The sequence below is a fragment of the Corythoichthys intestinalis genome, chromosome 14 (assembly GCF_030265065.1).
Source record: "Corythoichthys intestinalis isolate RoL2023-P3 chromosome 14, ASM3026506v1, whole genome shotgun sequence".
Classification (NCBI taxonomy): Eukaryota; Metazoa; Chordata; class Actinopteri; order Syngnathiformes; family Syngnathidae; genus Corythoichthys; species Corythoichthys intestinalis.
Genome location: NC_080408.1, coordinates 23,996,182 through 24,016,440, shown reverse-complemented (window position 1 = coordinate 24,016,440; position 20,259 = coordinate 23,996,182). Strand labels below are relative to the sequence as shown.

Below are 20,259 nucleotides of genomic sequence, written 5' to 3'. Positions count from 1 at the left end.
TCATTTAATATACACTATGGCTTTATTGTATAGCCGGTCACTTTTAAAATACATTTTGTTGTGCTTTCATTGCATTTCAGTCTGTACTTATTATCATTAATATTAGTTTTATTATCATCACCACTTTTCTCCCTTTTCTTTAGTTTTCCACAAATTGATACTGTAAGTACAGAGTGTAGTGTTGGTACTTTAGCTTATTTGCATGAATTTGCGAACAGAGAAAAAAAAAAGGGAATTATATCGCGATAATGCACGAGATATGAAACTGATATCCTTCAGAAGCCATTTTGACTCATTTTTTTCCCAGCTAACATTTACATTTAGTCACTCTTTGATCCAAAATGGCGTCGCTTTTCTCAAACCGGGACTGACAAGGTGGTCCTAGCTCACCCTGCATGCCAAGTCATGGCGTCGGTCAGCACGGGGAGCAGGGTGTCCTGCGGGAGGGATTTGAATTGTGTGCCAGAAGTAGCCGAGACATTAACAGCGGTCGCCAAACTCGGGTAAGAAGATTGTTACGAATTGTTGAAATTTGAGACGACACGGAAATGTCATGATGTCAATGATGGATACCTGCTAAGCTAGCCGGCGAATTTCGAGCACGTGCCCCATACAAGTTTTGTTTATGCAAGCGTACAATGTGTAATTAAGCATTTTATATTGGTTAAACAGTTTTTTCCGGAACTCTACTTTTCAGGTTTGACTTCGTATGCATGCCCCTGTTCCACCCAAGGTTCAGGAGGGAATTTGAATTGGAGCCCGCAAAATCACGACCCGGTGCCCAGACGCGGTCTGACCTGCTGCTGTGTGGAAGAGGTACAGCGTATTCTCGTGCAAGTTGAACACACTTCATCCATAAATGTTCACAACGGTGGTGTAAAATATTAAAGCCTTAAGTCAGTGGTCCCCATCCTTTTTTTTTTTTTTTTGCGCTTAAACAACAGTTTCACGGACTGGCTTTAAGTAAACATTGATATAGCAAAATAAAATGACACTGCCAATATAGAAACTGTGGTATTTTGTGAATTTAATAATAAAGCTGTCTCCACCAGATATACTCTCACTAGAGTTGTCCGATATTATCGCATGGCCGATAATTTAAAAATGATATCGGATAATATCGACATCGATTTTTCATGATCGGTCTTGGGACAATATGCATGTTGCCTTCAAAGTGAATGTAGTAGCCTTCTGCCTTTGTACAAGAGCTGGTCACAGTTTAGCACAACAGTTATGCTTATTGACCATTCGATGTCTTCAAACTAAGATGTTTGGGATATGTTATGTGAGCAGACCATTTGTATTTATGGTGCAAAATTAAATGAACAATAAGTGATTGAAAAATAATGAATTATAAACTCATGAAGTACTGTATTGGCCCGAATATAAGACTGCCCTGATTATAAGACGACCCCCTCTTTTTCAAGACTCAAGTCTGAAAAAAGACTTTTTCAACACCAAATTAATTTTCATACAGAAAATAATTACAGTACATCTGAAACAAATGATTATAACAATATATTTGAGAGAAAAAGCATGTTATTTTGTCTATTTCCAATCTTAATATCCGAACATTTAACTATGTAAACTAAAGTACAATCACATTCGTAAATGAAGGGCTTCTGGTTTTTGAAATGTAACGAAACCAATCTATTGTGATAAAACAACAAAATTGCAATAACTGCATTAACCATCAAAGTGAAGTCTAACTGTAAATGTAGTCTTGAAACAAATCTGAAGAAGGAAAAACATTGCAATACTTGAGAGTAGCTGGGATCTGTCATGACAGAACATCGCTTCAATGATATCTGGCGCCATCTAGCGTCGTGAATGGATATAATGTCTAGACCGCAAATATAAGACGACCCCCACTTTTTCAGTCTTATTTCAATGCAATAAAACACAGTCTTATATTCGGGTCAGTATGGTAACTATAATATGATAAGTCCACAACCGCATATATCAGTATCAGTTTAATATCGTATCGGATTTTTGGAGTTGGACAATACTGGTATCGGTTAAAAAGTCATCAGGCATCTGGCCTGTGTGTAGTGCCTCCCTCATCCCAAAAACTTGCGTGGTGGGCTGATTGAACACTCTAAATTGTCCATAGATATGAGTGTGTGCATGAATTGTTGTATGTCTCATTGTGCCTTGCTGGAAACCAACTCAGGGTTTACCCCGTAGTTAGCAGAGATAGTCTCAAGCACCCCCGCAACCCTCGTGAGGAAAAGCGGCATGGAAAATGAATGACTGGAAAGTCATCGAACAACTCTAGCTCGCAGCACACTTCTAATTGTAGATGTGGATGCCCTCAGTAATTACTTCTGACCTTCTTTCTCTGGCGTTTTCTGTCAGTATAGTTCAAACGTGGTCTCCAAGTTACATATTGTCGTTGGAGAGCCGGTCGCTGCAAATTTCGCAAAGCCAGTTTTTGCTTCGCTATTGCAATAAGCCCCTGTTTTAAGCAAGTCGTCTGTGTCAAAGGACTCGTTCCCAGTAACGACTGGACTCCACCAAGCTGCCCTTTGACACTGTTTCTGTTCATATCCTTTATAAACGGGTTATCTATGTGCTGTTGTTGAGGGTCCAGTTTGGTGTTCCATAGATGATGAACATTTTATTATAACTAAACAAGCTCAAAGGTTATGGCATAGTAATGTACTGTATTGTCAATTTTGAAGCTAGTCATTATAACATGACTGGACAATTATTATGGTCCCCAATAACAGGGAAGATTCCATCCATCTATAACAGTCCTTTCCTTTTCAAATTTACATGTTATATTTTACGAGCCAATTCCTTTTTACACAAACCTCATTTATATTTTTGTCACCTTTTTTTCTAGATTGGAACACCCTAATTGTTGGAAAGCAGTCTCCATGGATTGACACAGATTCGGAAATTGAAACAGTACGCAGAAGCTCTGAAGCTGTAAGTTTGACTGAACTGGCACAGATGTTGTTGAAGTTAGAGGCAGTCTTTTCATTCATCTCATCCCAGTTTTCTCCATCAAAGCCCTTGCCTCTTCTTTCAACCTCTTACCTACATGATGATTTTAGGCTCTGGCACAGGAGTTGCAATTTTCAGCCTACTTGGGCCTGCCTGTTTTTATGATTCCCTTGAATGGACCTCATAAAGCCAACCTTGCGCGTGTGCTGCTTAACCACATCCAGTCTGGACACCACACCACAAATGTAAGTCATTAGACCGCTTATAGAATGAGAGCAAGGAAGCCAGACTTACTAGATGAATCGCTTGATGCAGTCTGTCCATTTTCTGCCATCAGTTCTGGATTCGAGTTCCACTGATGGCACCGGAAGATACGCGGGAAGACCTGATTGAAAATGAGCCAATCACATGTATTGATGAGACAACAATAGATGAGAAGACCTGGAACTGGTTGGTTTACAAGCCGATACACTCAATCAACTGTTTTCTGTTTAAAGGTCTTAATTTAATTATTGGTTCCTCAAACAATCTTTTTTGGCTGTACATTTAGGTGGCATTCATTTCGAACCCTTTGTGATTACAACAAGAGGGTCTGTCTCGGTAAGAGCATTTTGCCATGATGGGTATTTTGAGCTGTTTTACTTTGTTCGGACTGAAAAACTTAACTTGCAATGAATATTTTCTTTGTACACATGCAGCCATTGAAGTTGGACCAGACATGCCCTCAGAAACTGTGATTGATAAGTGGCTTGGGGAACCAATCAAAGCAGCAATACTTCCCACAAACATCTTTCTTACTAATAAGAAGGGCTTTCCTGTATTATCTAAAGCACATCAACGGATTATTGTACGACTTTTCAAGGTAGGAAAAACACAGTATGTTTGATTTTTTTTTTTTTTTTTTTTTTACCATGGCTATATGAAAACCATATTTGTAGTTCAGTTTTGAACTGTGGTATCATATTAACAACAAAGTTATTAGATTTAAACTAAAGGTATTCTCTTGTGCATTAATAAAATGTGTATTCTGTCACAGTTGGAGGCACAATTCATCTTTACAGGTGCAAGCCGCCACACCGAGAAGGACTTTCGTTCATATCTGCAGTATCTGGAATACCTTAGTCAGAACAGACCAACACCTAACTCCTATGAGCTCTTTGCTAAGGGTTATGAAGACTACCTACAGTCTCCCCTACAGGTACAGAAATATTTCCAACTGATTCTGGAAACCCTTTTTTGTTGTTTAAATCTACAAATCATTGGCTTTGTTTGTAATTTTAGGGCACACTCACAATGTCATGTACATAATAAACTAAAAGTTGTATACTCTTTCTGCATTTTTTATTAAGTTCTGCATAGGGATGATGACTTTCATAACTTTCCTTATCCCACTTGATGCCGGCACAGTGTGCGTACCAAAAATGAATATTTTGTGTGAGAATATAATTTTTCTGTTGCCAACCGCTGGTCACAGAACAAATGTACACTTCCCTGGAGAAGCGTTATTTAGATAAATGTATTGAACTAAACACCTGGCAGCAGACATACAGTGCTTGCCAAAAGCACCCCTACAATTCTGTCAGATAATCCTCAATTTCTCCCAGAAAATGATTACAGTTACAAATGCTTTGGGATTAATATGCTCGTTTATTTTGCTTGCAATGAAAAACAAAAAAGAGAATGGGGGGGATACAGAACTCCAAAAATGGGCCGGACAAAAGTATTGATACCATCAGCTTAATACTTGGTAGCACAACCTTTAGACAAAATGACTGCGAACAACCGCTTCTGGTATCCATCACTGAGTTTCTTACAATGCTCTGCTCAAATTTTAGACCAGTCTTCATTGGCCAACTGCTCCAGGTCTCTGAGATTTGAAGGGTGCCTCCTCCAAACTGCCATTTTAAGATCTCTCCACAGGTGTTCTCTGGGATACAGGTCTGGACTCATTTCTGGCCACTTTAGAAGTCTCCAGTGTTTTCTCTCAAACCATTTTCTAGTGCTTTTTGAAGTGTGTTTTGGGTCATTGTCCTGCTGGAAGACCCATGACCTCTGAGGGAAACCTAGCTTTCTCACACTGGGCCCTACATTACGGTGCAAAATTTGTTGGTAGTCTTCAGACTTCATAATGCACGCGGTCAAGCACTTCAGTGCCAGAGGTAGCAAAGCAACCCCCAAACATCTGGGAACCTCCGTCATGTTTGACTGCGGGGACCGTGTTCTTTCCTTTTGAATGCCTCAATTTTTTCCTGTTAACTGTACGTTGATGCCTTTTCCCAAAAAGCTCTGCTTTTGTCTTATTTGACCAGAGAACATTCTTCCAAAATGTTTTTTGGCTTTCTTAGGTAAGTTTTGGCAAAATCCAGCCTGGCTTTTTTATGTGTCTGGGTCAGAAGTGGAGTCTTCCTGGGTATCCTACCATAGAGTCCCTTTTTATTCAGACGCCGACGGATAGTACGGGTTGACACTGTTGTACCCTCTGACTGTAGGACAGCTTGAACTTCTTTGGATGTTAGTCGAGGTTCTTTATCCACCATCCGCACAATCATTCATTGAAATCTCTCGTCAATTTTTCTTTTCCGTCCACATAAAGGGAGGTTAGCCACAGTGCCATGGGCCTTACAGTTATTGATGACACTGCGCACGGTAGACACAGAAACATTCAGGTCTTTGAAGATGGACTTGTAGCCTTGAGATTGTCCATGCTTCCTCACAATTTTGCTTCTCAAGTCCTTGGACAGTTCTTTGGTCTTTCTTTTCTTTATGCTAAATGTGGTACGCACAAAGACACAGGACAGAGGTTGAGTCAACTTTAATCCATTTAAACTGGCTGCAAGTGTGATTTAGTTATCACCACACCTGTTATGTGCCACAGGTAAGTAACAGGTGCTGTTATTTACAAAAATTAGAGAAGCATCACGTGATTTGTCAAAGGGTGCCAATACTTTTGTCCGGTCCATATTTTAGTTTTGTGTAAAATGATAATGATTTAATTTTTTTTCCATTCTCTTTTGTGTTTTTTTTTTTTTCATTGCAAGCAGAACAAGTGAAGATATTACTACCAAAGCATTTGTAACCGCAATCATTTTTTGGGAGAAATTGAGCATTATCTGACAGAATTGCTGGGGTTCCAGCATTCATGAGTGAATGTGATTTACCTGGACATGTGCACATCCTCCATTTTAAAGATATGTCTTAGTCAGGAACACAGGCATTCCCAAAGCATCAGTTTTAGACTTATTTGTCTCCAAAATGCTGTCAGGTATACAAGTGACCAAAATGGCAGTTTTTATTCAAAATTGTTAAGGTGTAAACTTTTCTTTCCTCTTTTATTTAGCCACTTATGGATAACCTGGAATCCCAGACATATGAAGTCTTTGAGAAGGATCCGATTAAATATTCACAGTACCAACAGGTAAGAGCCACAGTGATGCCACTAAAACTGTCCCTGACATATGTTTTTGTTTGCACAGTGTAGCCTCAAAGCAAAATTGTCCCTCTAAATCTCTTTTGTCTTGTATCCACAGGCTGTCTATAAATGCCTTCTCGATCGAGTCCCAGAGGAAGAGAAAGACACAAATGTTCAGTAAGTAGTGTCACTGGAGTCAAGTACTTAATTCAGGCCTCAAAGTTAACCACTTTCCATTTATTTGGGGCTGTCAAAACAAGCTTCATGGGCAACTGATCAAAGACTAGGACATGCTTGATCGACCAAGTGTATGAATATACTTTTTAATATTGTAATGTCTTGGTTAGCCCCAAATCGTCCTTATGTGGTGGCACATGGTATCGGATAGAGTCCTATTTGTCTGTAAAATCCCCAAAGTTTTTTTTGATGAAGTATATTCATCATTCATTATATTGACGGGACACATTCCCCAGACACTGCACCACGCCTTCAAGTAGGGGGCCGTCCCACACTCCGCTTCCGCCGGTCGAAGTCGGTCGCAGTTATTCTCAAACACATGCAGCGATCCAACGCCGGATTTAGGTTGAAAAAGTACGAAAGCTGTACCGCATACAAACAGGAACGATTGTCTCAGGAGTGATTTGTTCTAGGATCGAAGGTAATTATTAGAGGTGTACAAAATTTCCGATTCTTAGATTATTCGCGATTCGGCCGTGAAAGATTCGAGAATGATTCACAAACATCCAAATTCCGATTATTGAAATATGCGAAGTAAAGCGGAAGTACACAACACTCCGCGCGTCGCGCAGTCTTCAGGACGGAACGGAGCGAGAGTAGCTAAACCTCATGCTTCTCATTACCCGGCTCCTCGGGTAATGCCAATGCTCAACTCACGGCTCTAGCTCAACTCATGCAACGAGATAAAAAAACACAAAAACATACCTGACTGCTGCCGAAAAGCTGCTACAAAGTACATCCATATAATGTTACGGTGGATATCATTTATATAGGACTAGATGCAGCACATCTACAAAAAGCTAGATGCGGGTGTTAGTAAACGGCCGCCATCTTAAAGCAGTACACTTCCCTGCAAGGCTGTTGTAGTGAACCTTCCAATCAAACCTAATTAACTTTTTATCTAAAATACTCCTAAATCGGTAAAATATTGACTTGAATCTATCTTTAAAATAGTTTTAAAACTTTCACATGTCGAAAGTAGACAAAAGGGAAATTATGGAATAACGGGAGCAATTTTAACAAATTTAACGGTTGATTCACAACATTAAATTAATTGAATGTAGTTTAAAGCTGCTGATACAGAATGGGGACTGGAGTTTTTTATTTAATGTTATTTTTGTATATTTGTTTACTGCTATATGTTAACTTGATACTGAAATAGTAGTGTGGTTTAGCCTGAGAGTATTTTTGAACAGTTTTGGAACTAATGTACAAAACATTAAAAGAAAAAGAAAAAAAAGGAGGGGGGTGCATCAATAATCGTTTTATAACCGAATCGGAGCCTCTGAATCGTAATCGTAATCGAATCGTTAGGTGCCCAAAGATTCCCAGCTCTAGTAATTATTATATTTTTCGTACCATGCATGTATTTTGAAACGTTGTTAAAAAAATTAATGGGAGAAATTAACCGCTTCGGCATTGGCGTCATCATTTGCAATATTTACGTAAAATAAATGCTAACTGCCCGTTTTTTTGCTTTTGACCAAGAATCGAGACTGTTTTACGTTCATATCTATAAAGAATTCAGGGATTTAAGCATTTATTCACAATAATTTTCAACATAAAAGGTCGTTGTGGTGATAAGGCGGCGACACTGTGGTTTGAAGACTAGCAGCACATTTGACATATTTACGTAAAATAAATGCTAACTGCCCGGTTGTTTGCTCTTTTAACAAAGAATCAAGACTGTTTTACGTCCATGTGTATAAATTATTCAGGGATTTACGCATTTATTCACAATAATTTTCAATGTAAAAAGCTCTTGGTGGTGATAAGGCAGCGCCACGGTGGCGTAAAGACTAGCATCACATTCGACATATTTACGTAAAATAAATGCTAACTGCCCGTTTTGCTTTTAACCAAGAATCAAGACTGTTTTACGTCCATATCTATAAAGATTTCAGGGATTTAAGCATTTATCCACAAGAATTTTCAACGTAAAAAGCTCTGTCTGTGTTTCCACTCGCTCAGCTTTTACGGAGATAGGCCCCATATTAATCTGCCCCGTGTCCCATCAATATATTATGAAGTCGACGGATGAAGTCTGACGAAGCGACTGGCAAGCTTTTTCTGCACTAGCGTAGCAGCCGAGAGCCATGTCATGACAAATTTGGATATTCATTCTTTTTAAAATATGTAACTTTAATTATTAACCTGTAGGGGAACCAACAACAGGTCTGCATTTGCCTGAAAGTACAGTAGTTTTTTCACAAACGGAGCCTACAGAGCTCTCAATAGCTTCAAGATCAGCAGTGGAGACATTGTTGTTCTTTGTTCTCAATCTTCTAACCTCATTTTCATAGAGAAGGCGAAAAAAAACACTTCAATACCAGTTACATTGACATAGTCAAATCTGGAGCAAAATTATGTTGTCTTAGATGTCTTCATGCATAATTAACAACAGCCCAACTGTCAAAACTGTATGAGGCCCCAAGGTATTTCACCTTAAACCTTAGGTCTAATTTCTGTAAATTAATGTGAATTAATTCCTTTCCACAGAGTGTTGATGGTGTTGGGGGCAGGCAGGGGTCCCCTAGTCAACGCATCTCTGCGTGCTGCCAAACAAGCAGACCGCAAGCTGAAGGTTTACGCTGTTGAAAAAAATCCTAATGCCATCGTCACGTAAGTGGCTCCTTGCTCATGCCCAACTTGGCTCTAAACAACACTGTATGAATATTAGAGATGCACGATAATATCGGTCACCGATAATTATCGGCCGATAATGGCAATTATGACGTCACACAGATAATCCAGATAAAACGAAATTCAACCAATAATGCAATCCGATAATTATATACTTGATTTAGCCTCCAAATGTGCGCAATCAATAGTTTTGTCCAATTCTGCTAGTTTTAAGGAGGTGTTTTTGCAGTGTAGTAATGTGATATATGTTAGAAATGGCTTACTTTTAAAGGCATTTTTGTGCAACTTGGGTTTTTACTCTCTAAGTAATTGTTGCCAAAAGCTTACCATTACAAAACGTCATTGCAATTGTTTAGTTGTTGGAATTTACGACTTGTTCACATTTGATGTGGAAATTAATAGCACTAAATTACATTTTTGCACAGTAACATTTGATCTTTGTATACTTTAAAATTTTACATACATATTTGAATAGAATTATCGGCGTGACATTATCGGTTATCGGGTGGAAGGGGCAAGAAATTATCGGTTATCGATATCGGTTGAAAAATGTATTATCGTGCATCACTAATGAATATATTTACGCTGTTTGTATTAATTACTGCTTACTTGCATTTTCGGCAGGCTGGAAAACTGGCGCTTTGAAGAGTGGGGAGATCAAGTAACAGTTGTGTCTTCTGACATGCGAAATTGGACCTCGCCTGAGAAGGCTGACATCATTGTCAGCGAACTGCTTGGATCGTTTGGTGATAATGAACTTTCACCTGAGTGCTTGGATGGAGCGCAGCACTTTCTCAAAGGTGCGCTCTAGCAGTCAACTCTTTCGTCTTGACATGTTAGTTTAATGCCATACACACTCACTTTCCACTAACTTTTTTTGTGCCTGCAATCCGAGATACACGTTGACCAATGTAACAATCTAGCTTTATAAGATGTGTTTTTAAGAAACACTGGCAGGAGGGCTTCATTTAGCAATGTGGTTATACAGGTGCTGGTCAAAAAAATTGAATATCATGAAAAAGTTGATTGGTTTCAGTAATTCTATTCCCAATGTGAAACTTGTGTATGGTATGCACATGTATGCACTTGACGTATTTCAAATGTTCATTTCTTTTGTTTTGATGATTATACAGTGCCTTGCAAAAGTATTCGGCCCCCTTGAACCTTGCAACCTTTCGCCACATTTCAGGCTTCAAACATAAAGATATAAAATTTTAATTTTTTGTCAAGAATCAAAAACAAGTGGGACACAATCGTGAAGTGGAACAAAATTTATTGGATAATTTAAACTTTTTTAACAAAAAACTGAAAAGTGGGGCGTGCAATATTATTCGGCCCCCTTGCGTTAATACTTTGTAGCGCCACCTTTTGCTCCAATTACAGCTGCAAGTCGCTTTGGGTATGTTTCTATCAGTTTTGCACATCGAGAGACTGACATTCTTGCCCATTCTTCCTTGCAAAACAGCTCGAGCTCAGTGAGGTTGGATGGAGAGTGTGTGTGAACAGCAGTCTTCAGCTCTTTCCACAGATTCTCGATTGTATTCAGGTCTGGACTTTGACTTGGCCATTCTAACACCTGGATACGTTTATTTTTGAACCATTCCATTAGGGCTGCAGCTATCGAATATTTTAGTAATCGAGTAATCGACTGAAAATTCTATCGATTAATCGAGTAATCGGATAAAACAAATATATTTTTAGGTGAAGAGCAATTATAAATATACATGAGAAAACAAGACATTTCATCTAATCTTGAACCATTTTCAGTCAATCAATGTCTTTATTTTCGATGTATATTGTTGAAAACAGCCAACAATGTCATCTCAGATGTAACTAGAATTTAAAAAAAGACAAATTCACTGCTTTCACTCAAAAAACCTTTAGATCTTATTAAAATATATATATATTTATACCTAAAAATGCCATTACGCTTGATAACACACATCACTTAAAAGTTAGGATTTTTTCCCACCTGTTTCAATTGAATTTCTATTTGTGTCAAGCCATTTTTAAGTACTAGTTAAGTTTTACGCTACTCTAAACTGTAAGTCCTGATAGGATTTTGTGTTTTTGCAGTGTTCAAGATAAATGTATGATACAGGCTGTATTGGAGCACATTAGGGACCAGTGCTACTTGGTGTTTTATCCAGCAATGACTACTAAGCTAAAATTGATAGTTAGCATTATTGAGTTTTTATTTTACACCCTTATCACTCCACAAAGCTATGTTATGTTAAAACCTGTATGTAAGACACGTTAGCCACGCATCGAAAGTGGTCATAATTAATAGAAACCTAGCCCTCCGCAGGGCTAACGTTGCGTGAGCTAGTGACTCAGACAGTAACGTTAATCTTATTTTTTAGCGCTTAGCGCTCTTTATTAGCGCTTAGCGCTCTACTGCTTTAAGATGGCCGCTGTTTATTAACGCTGCCCAGACGCGGCCGAGTCTATCATATTGCATCTAGTTCAACATACATGTGATCTCTATGAGACTCCTCAGATACTACCTGCTACCAACTTAACATCACGCGGGCTAGTTTTTAGCAACGTCGGCGTAGTTTGGAGCGGCTGTCCGCTGCGGAAATGTTTTTTATATTTTTTTATTGCTTCTTCCTCTACGCACGTGACGTCAGCGCGTTGTCCCACATTAAAAGTAGTCCGAGCGAAACGTGATGCTTAGAGCTGTCAAAATAAACTATTACTCAAGGTGGATAAAATTACTCGGATCAGTTTTTAAACTCGAGTTACTCGAGTTGCTCGAGTATTCGTTTCAGCTCTACATTCCATTGTAGATTTGGCTTTATGTTTTGGATCATTGTCCTGTTGGAAGATAAATCTCCGTCCCAGTCTCAGGTCTTGTGCCGATACCAACAGGTTTTCTTCCAGAATGTTCCTGTATTTGGCTGCATCCATCTTCCCGTCAATTTTAACCATCTTCCCTGTCCCTGCTGAAGAAAAGCAGGCCCAAACCATGATGCTGCCACCACCATGTTTGACAGTGGGGATGGTATGTTCAGGGTGATGAGCTGTGTTGCTTTTACGCCAAACATATCGTTTTGCATTGTGGCCAAAAAGTTCAATTTTGGTTTCATCTGACCAGAGCACCTTCTTCCACATGTTTGGTGTGTCTCCCAGGTGGCTTGTGGCAAACTTTAAACGAGACTTTTTATGGATATCTTTGAGAAATGGCTTTCTTCTTGCCACTCTTCCATAAAGGCCAGATTTGTCCAGTGTACGACTGATTGTTGTCCTATGGACAGACTCTCCCACCTCAGCTGTAGATCTCTGCAGTTTATCCAGAGTGATCATGGGCCTCTTGGCTGCATCTCTGATCAGTTTTCTCCTTGTTTGAGAAGAAAGTTTGGAAGGACGGCCGGGTCTTGGTAGATTTGCAGTGGTCTGATGCTCCTTCCATTTCAATATGATGGCTTGCACAGTGCTCCTTGAGATGTTTAAAGCTTGGGAAATCTTTTTGTATCCAAATCCGGCTTTAAACTTCTCCACAACAGTATCTCGGACCTGCCTGGTGTGTTCCTTGGTTTTCATAATGCTCTCTGCACTTTAAACAGAACCCTGAGACTATCACAGAGCAGGTGCATTTATACGGAGACTTGATTACACACAGGTGGATTCTATTTATCATCATCGGTCATTTAGGACAACATTGGATCATTCAGAGATCCTCACTGAACTTCTGGAGTGAGTTTGCTGCACTGAAAGTAATGGGGCCGAATAATATTGCACGCCCCACTTTTCAGTTTTTTATTTGTTAAAAAAGTTTAAATTATCCAATAAATGTTGTTCCACTTCACGATTGTGTCCCACTTGTTGTTGATTCTTGACAAAAAAATTAAATTTCATATCTTTATGTTTGAAGCCTGAAATGTGGCGAAAGGTTGCAAGATTCAAGGGGGCCGAATACTTTTGCAAGGCACTGTAACTGACAACTAATGGAAATCCCAAATTCAGGATCTCAGTGAATTAATGTATCACATATGACTGATACAAAAAAAAAAACTGAAAGGTATAAATGTAACAAGTATGACCAGGTACAGTACTCAATACTTCATTGGGGCTTTTTGATGTGTAAATTACTGTCGCATTGCAGCATAGCATTGGGTCAATCACTCTTAGACACTGCTATTTTGTTATTAGAGCCTAAGTTGCTCTGATACCTTCCTTCAGCTTTTCTGTATTGCTGGGTCTGGCATCTTCATTTTGCTCTGTACAATACCCAGCAGATTTTCAATCCGGTTAAGCCCAGGAGTGCCAATCAAGAACAGTTAATGTCAGCTATGTGCAGGTGCTAAATCCTATTGGAAAATGAAATCTGCTTCTTTATATGGTTGGTCAGCAACAGAAGGTGTGATGTGCTGTAAAACCTCGCGGTAGATGGAAACGTTGACTTTGGACTGAAGAAAATTGCGTGGACCAACACCAAAAGGTGCCATGGCACAACAAACCATTACTGACTGTGGACAGTTTACAGTTGATGTAAAGCAATGTGGATTGTGTGCCTCTTATTTCTTTCTCCAGACTCTATGATCTTGAGTCTCAAAGGACATGCAAAATTGACTTTCTTCAGAAAAGATAACTTTTGACCACTCAGTAGCAGTCCAGTGGAGACACTTCTGACATGGTCTCTTGTTCAAGAGTGACTTTACACAAGGAATGTGAAAGCTGAAACCCACGTCTTGCATTACGTCTGTTCTTGGTGGTTCTCGAAGCACTGACTCCAGTTACTTCCACTCTTTGTGAATCTCCACCACATTTTCAAAGGTTTTCTTCACAATCCTCTATTTCTTGTGAACCTATTTCTATCACATCTTTTCCCTCCCTTCCCTTTTCTATTGATGAACTTAAACATGGAAATCTGTAATCTACAATCCTCTTTATCATTGACCATTTGTGTCCTACCCTCTTTGTGCCACGTATCAATAGTTGTCTTTTGGACTACTGCCAGGTCAGCAGTTGTGCCAAAAGTTGTGTAGCCTACAAAACTAGACTGAGACACAACTTACAGGCCTTTGCAGGTGTTTAGCATTCATTCAAAGTGCCATTGACCCTGTCCACGGTATTCTAATAACTGAGATACTCAATTTGGTATTTTTATTAGTTGTCATTCATTATCAGCAAAATAAACAAAATACTGTAGACACGACGTGGCTACAGTGTATCACAAAATAGAGTACACCTCTCGCATTTCTGCAGATATTTAAGTATATCATTTCATGGGACGACACTGACAAAATGACACTTTGACACAATGAAAAATGGTCTGCGTGCACCTTATATAATAGTTTATTTTCCCTTCAAAATAACTAAAAATATAGCTATTAATATCCAAACCTCTAGCAACAAAAGTGATTACACCCCATACAAACTACGTACATCCCTAAATGTCCAAATTGAGTACTGCTTGTCATTTTCCCTCTTGTCATTTTCCCTCCAAAATGTCACGTGATTTGTTACAGGAGTGCTGTCAGCATTGCTGCAGAGATTGAAGAGATAGGGGTCAGCCTGTTAGTGCTCAGACCATACGCCGCACTCTACATCAAATTTGTATGCATGGCTGTCACTCCAGGAGGAAGCTTCTTCTGGAGACGGTACACAAGAAAGCCCGCCCGTCTCATCAGACCATAGGACGTGGTTCCTGTAATCCATGTGCTTTGTTGACATGTCTTCAGCAAACTGTTTGCAGGCTTTCTTTTGTACCGTCTTCAGAAGAGGCTTGCTTTTGGAGGGAAAATGACAAGCAGTACTCAATTTGGACATTTAGGGATGTATGTAGTTTCTATGGGGTGTACTCACTTTTGTTGCCGGGGTTTAGATAGTAATGGCTATATTTTGAGTCATTTTGAGGGGAAAATAATTAACTTTATTATATAAGCTGCACACAGACTACTTTTCATTGTGTCATTTTGTCAGTGTTGTCCCATGAAAAGATATACTTAAATATCTGCAGAAATGCAAGGGGTGTACTCACTTTTGTGGTACACTGTACATGTTGCAAACATATGGACCTGTACTGCATTACAAAAAGTGGTGTTGGAGGCAGTGTTCTTTGAATATTATTTAATGATGTGAATGCAATTTGTTACAAGGTATAAAATAGCTGTTGCTATGTTTTCTCTCCTATGTCAATGCATCTATAATAAGATTCTCATGTCTAACTATGCCAGATGATGGCGTGAGCATTCCTTGCTCCTACACCTCCTTCTTGGCACCGCTGTCCTCTTCAAAGCTGTATAACGAAGTCCGAGGCTGCCAGGAACGCGACAAAGATCCTGAGTGCCATTTCGAAATGCCATATGTAGTGCGCCTCCACAACTTCCACCAGCTGGCTGACCCAAAGCCTTGCTTCACTTTCGTACACCCGACAAAAGGTAGACAAATGTGTACTACACATATGCTCTAATTAATGTAGCATAATTTATATGAAGGCACTGATGTTCTGTAATTGCCCTTCCCCTCCAGATATGAACAATAATCGTTACCAGTGCCTCAAATTTGCTGTGGGTTGTAATTCTGTACTCCATGGCTTTGCTGGGTATTTTGAAACCACACTCTACAAAGATGTTACGCTCAGTAAGTATCCTTCGAAAAATAACATCATTTTGATGAAGACATAATACAGCGGGGTGGCTGAGTGGTTAGCACATCTGCCTCACAGTTCTAAGATCCAAGGGTTCAATCCTAGGCTCCGGCCTACCTGTGTGGAGTTTGCATGTTCTCAACTCCGGTTTCCTCCCACATCCCAAAAACATGCGTGGTAGGCTGATTGAACACTCTACATTGTCCGTAGGTATGAGTGTGTGCGTGATTGGCTGTATGTCTCTTTGTGCCCTGCGATTGGCAGGCAACCAATTCATGGTATACCCCGCCCACTGCCCGTAGTTAGCTGGGATAGGCTCCAGCACCTCCGCAACCCTCGTGAGGAAAAGCAGCATGGAAAATGAATGAATGATAATACAGCGGTACCTCTACTTAGAAACGTCACTACATAACAGAATTCGAGGTACCACTGTACAAATAAATCATTTGTCTCTGTGCTTAATAGGTATAAAGCCTGATACACATTCACCTGGAATGTTTTCTTGGTTCCCAATTCTCTTCCCCCTCAAAGTAAGTTATTTTTTTTTATAGTTGGAGTTTTAAATGCATATATATTGCAGCAAAATACATCTATGCCTTTCCACGAACAGCACCCCATCTCCATATCTCGTGATGATGACATCACAGTGCGATTCTGGCGCTGCAACAATGGGAAGAAAGTGTGGTACGAGTGGGCTGTGACCGAACCAGCATGCTCTGCTATTCACAACCCCGCTGGACGCTCTTACACAATCGGCTTGTAAACATGACAATGTCGTCCACACGTTCCTACTTGTATTTTTGGTAACTGTCAATGTTGTGTGCCACTTCCTTTGTTCTGTTATACTCTGAGTCACATGATCATAACACAACGTAAAAAGACAAAAAACATGTTCCGCGTCACTGTTGTCTGCACAGCTAACCACACCACATTCAAACATTAAATACAGCACAAGGTATGCCTTATAGAAGACATTCCATGATAACTTTCAACTCAACCCAAGGAAATCTGACTGTGGCACTGAGATGATATGCTGTTTTCCCCCAATGTTTTTTTTTTCTTTAAACCATGTTATTAAAGATGATGTTCTATTCTGTGCATGGTGCATTTTTGACTTGTGAAATGGTGGTGGTTGTTGTTGTTTTGTTTTTTTTTTTGTTTTTTTTTAAACTCTTACAACTCCTGAGCACTTTCCTTAAACGTGCCTTAAAAATATGCATTAAAACTGCGCTATTAAAAGGAAAGACAACACCTTTATTAAGTGCATCCCAGCGGTAAGAGTCGTGTTTAACAAATTCAAGGTTTTTTGGGGTTTTTTTTTTTTTTTTTTTTGCCCCCGATTCAGAAAGCTGCCACCTGACTGACTTCAGCGCAGGCATTTAACCAAAGTTGGTATCATTATATAGACCGTCAAATGCAAATAGCTCAGATTGCCAACCCTTCCTCGTGACAATTTTAATACCTATTATATGCACCTGTGCTCAAGTCTATTGTGTATATTAGAGGTGCAACAATTAATAGATTAGCAAAATAATCAACTATTTTGATAACCACTTAAGCATTTATGAGCTTCTAAATTCTTGAAATTATATCTTCTCACTTGTAAAAATCAGATTTCATAATTTTGTTAAGTCAAAGTAGGACATGAACAAAAATCTTTTTGGAAAACAATTCACATTTTTGCCAAAATTCGGACATCTTACAGTCTAAACTATCTTCTAAATAAGACTACAACTAATTGATTAACGAATTTGGTAATCGATATATTTGAAGGAAATAGTCATCAATTTTTTCCTATTGCTACTTACAACATGCCGAAAACAACTTCAAGTGGAATTGTGAAGGTAACTGAAAGAAGTGACATTATCCAAATAATCGCCCGATTAATTGATTATGAAAATAGTCAATAGTTGCGGTCCTAGTATATATGCGTGGGTATAAGTGAGATCACAAAATGGCTGTGCTCATGAGAGGTTTTTTTTTTTTTTTTTTTTTTTTTTTTTTTAAATTATTTCCAAATTGTCCAAGAAATTCACTATTTTTGCTTACTGAAATACTTCGAGCCAAGCCTTCTCCCACACTACCTTCATGGCTCTGTGAATTTGTGCTTTAATTTTGTTTGTGTTGCTTTGCATGGAATAAGCAAATAAGCCAGATTCTAATGATTTGCACTGAGAATTGAAAGTCATTCTGGGTGGATTAATTAAACCAAATCCCCAAGGTACTGAAAGTAATAGCCACTCTCAAGCTTTGCCTCTTTATAATGGTCTACTGTGCTACGTCTACTGTAAGTAGTTCAGTTACAAAGTGCACATGAAAGTGATCCCCAAGCTGAGTTTACTAATGATGCATTTTAGGCAACTGGGGCATTGAAATATCCTCTCAAAGCGAATACCTATATCACAACTCCATGCAATATTTGTTAAAAACCCTGTAAAGTAAGTTTAGTCTTTTTTTCTGAATGCATTCAAATACAGTACGTTTGAAAAGCTAAAAATAATTTCACACTGAACTGTTGGCTAAAATGATGGAATCATGATCAGGGTGAATATGTGTAATTTTGGAGGGGGAAAAAAGTCAAAACAATTTTTAGACCGCCCAGAGGGAGGTCTCAAAAACTCGCTTGCTTTGTTCTTGTTCTTCTTGTGGAGGACACATACTAAAATTGCTACTCCTCCGTTGTTCCTGGCTCAATCAGAATGAAATTTGGTCGATATTTTTAAGGGTTTGATATGCATCCATCCTCAAAGATTTGTTTTTTTGTCTTAGGGCTAATTAATTACATTGATTAATTACGGACTTATTATTGCCTGTAGGTTCTAAGTTAGCCTGTAGTGGGCATGCACGCTCTGAGGTTGGGCTTTTAATGTCTCTGAGCTGATGAGACATTTATAGAGCGAGCCGGGCAATCATCGTTCATTTTGAACTTGCTGTCGTCAGTGACTATTTTCAAATAGAATAGAATAGTACCATGAGATTTAAAGCTTCTCCATTACTTGAACCACACAGAACAAACCCAAAAGTCCAATTATAAGACTACTATAAAAAATAAATAAATAAAATAAAAAACACAGGTTACAGTTTACACAGATTGGGAATAAAGTCAATAACTGATTAGCAGCAAGTGGTGATGTGGGGCTGCAGTCTTCGTGTATAGTGAGTACAGTAGTGGACTCAGTTCACAGAGGAAAAACATGGACTCACTAACTAAAAAGGAGAAATATTTTGGGGGGGAAAACTACACTTTAAAAATTTTTGCAAATTCGCGAGCTTTTATAATGGCAAATGAGGTAAAAATGGGAGCCAGAGTCAAATGTCTGACTAAACTGTAAGAAACTGCTCAAAGGATATGGCTCTTACATACAGGAATCTTAACCAAAGTCATCCTCCACAAAACTGAAAAAAAATAATAAAAGAGTAAAAAAAAAAAAAAATTTTAAGTCAATCAACCAATCAGCCCTGAAACAAATGCCCATGCTATATAGCTACAAGTTTCTAGCTGATTGGTTCACGAATAACTGAGAAACTTAAGTGTCTACAAGATGAAAAACACCTACAACTACGACTTGAGTTACGATTTGAAGGCCTTTGGGATAAGAATGATATTCAGTAATTAATCAGGAATCTGGATTAGACAAGTTTATGATACTGGAACTTTTGTTGGTGCCAGTCCATTCACAATTTTGAAGCTGACTGCCTGTAAGAAAACTACAGTCATAGTTGATATGGCTGTGTGCCTATGTTGTAGGACAAATTGAATACGTATCCAGTATTAAAGTATACTTTGTGGTAAGTACACGCTTTGTCCACTAGAGGTCACAGTTAGTACAGTGTCTCTGATTTTTTAAATTATAAATTAGCATAGAATCTGTAAATTATGTTTCAATGCCTTTGAAGGCGATATACGCCCGGTCCATTTTAACTGATTTAATAACTTAAATCATCGTTGTTGTTTTTTTTTTTTTTTTTTTTTTTTTTTTAATAAAAAGCAGATTTTAAAACATTTTTTTAAATGTAAATGTTTACTGTTCTTTTTCCCCAAAAAAATATTTTTAATATTAAAAAAAGAAATTTGTTGTTCTTTTTTTTAATGAAAATACGACAATAAAAGTAAGAAAAAAACATATCTCAATAAGATAATATTTCCTCCTTACTCGCTTCATTGAATATGTAATGTTCAATGAATGAATTTGCACTGACACAAAATGGCCGGAAAGTAATGACACTGGTCCTGATTGGCTCACAAAGCGGTTTCGAATCTTGTTCTACATATGTGATATTTATGTAAACACGAGACTCGCGGATTTTGCGGAAGTCATAGAAAAGGCAGTGGGATAAATGGGATATATGATAGCCAAAATAAAAGCAAGTTAAATCTTTAAATTATATTTGATCATATTTTGAGTATATGAACTGAGGATTT

The 20,259-nt window shown here is 38.6% G+C and overlaps 1 protein-coding gene across 1 annotated transcript; it reads left to right on the top strand.

Annotated features, from left to right (window-relative positions):
- Positions 1 to 336: 336 nt before the first annotated feature.
- Positions 337 to 16,940, top strand: prmt5 (protein arginine methyltransferase 5). The gene is made up of 16 exons (XM_057857571.1): positions 337 to 503; positions 698 to 816; positions 2,849 to 2,934; positions 3,063 to 3,197; positions 3,290 to 3,402; positions 3,503 to 3,552; positions 3,651 to 3,814; positions 3,989 to 4,150; positions 6,290 to 6,367; positions 6,480 to 6,538; positions 9,098 to 9,220; positions 9,866 to 10,041; positions 15,424 to 15,627; positions 15,719 to 15,829; positions 16,302 to 16,366; positions 16,447 to 16,940. The coding sequence occupies exons 1-16, from the start codon at positions 406 to 408 to the stop codon at positions 16,597 to 16,599; spliced, it is 1,896 nt and encodes a 631-aa protein (XP_057713554.1). The 5' UTR covers positions 337 to 405; the 3' UTR covers positions 16,600 to 16,940.
- Positions 16,941 to 20,259: the final 3,319 nt, after the last annotated feature.

Coding starts and splice junctions, on each gene's coding strand:
- prmt5 (XM_057857571.1), top strand. CDS start 406: ATGGCGTCGGTCAGCACGGGGAGCAGGGTGTCCTGCGGGAGGGATTTG. Junction 3,403..3,502: donor GATGAGAAGACCTGGAACTG/GTTGGTTTACAA, acceptor CTGTACATTTAG/GTGGCATTCATTTCGAACCC. Junction 16,367..16,446: donor CAATTCTCTTCCCCCTCAAA/GTAAGTTATTTT, acceptor TTCCACGAACAG/CACCCCATCTCCATATCTCG.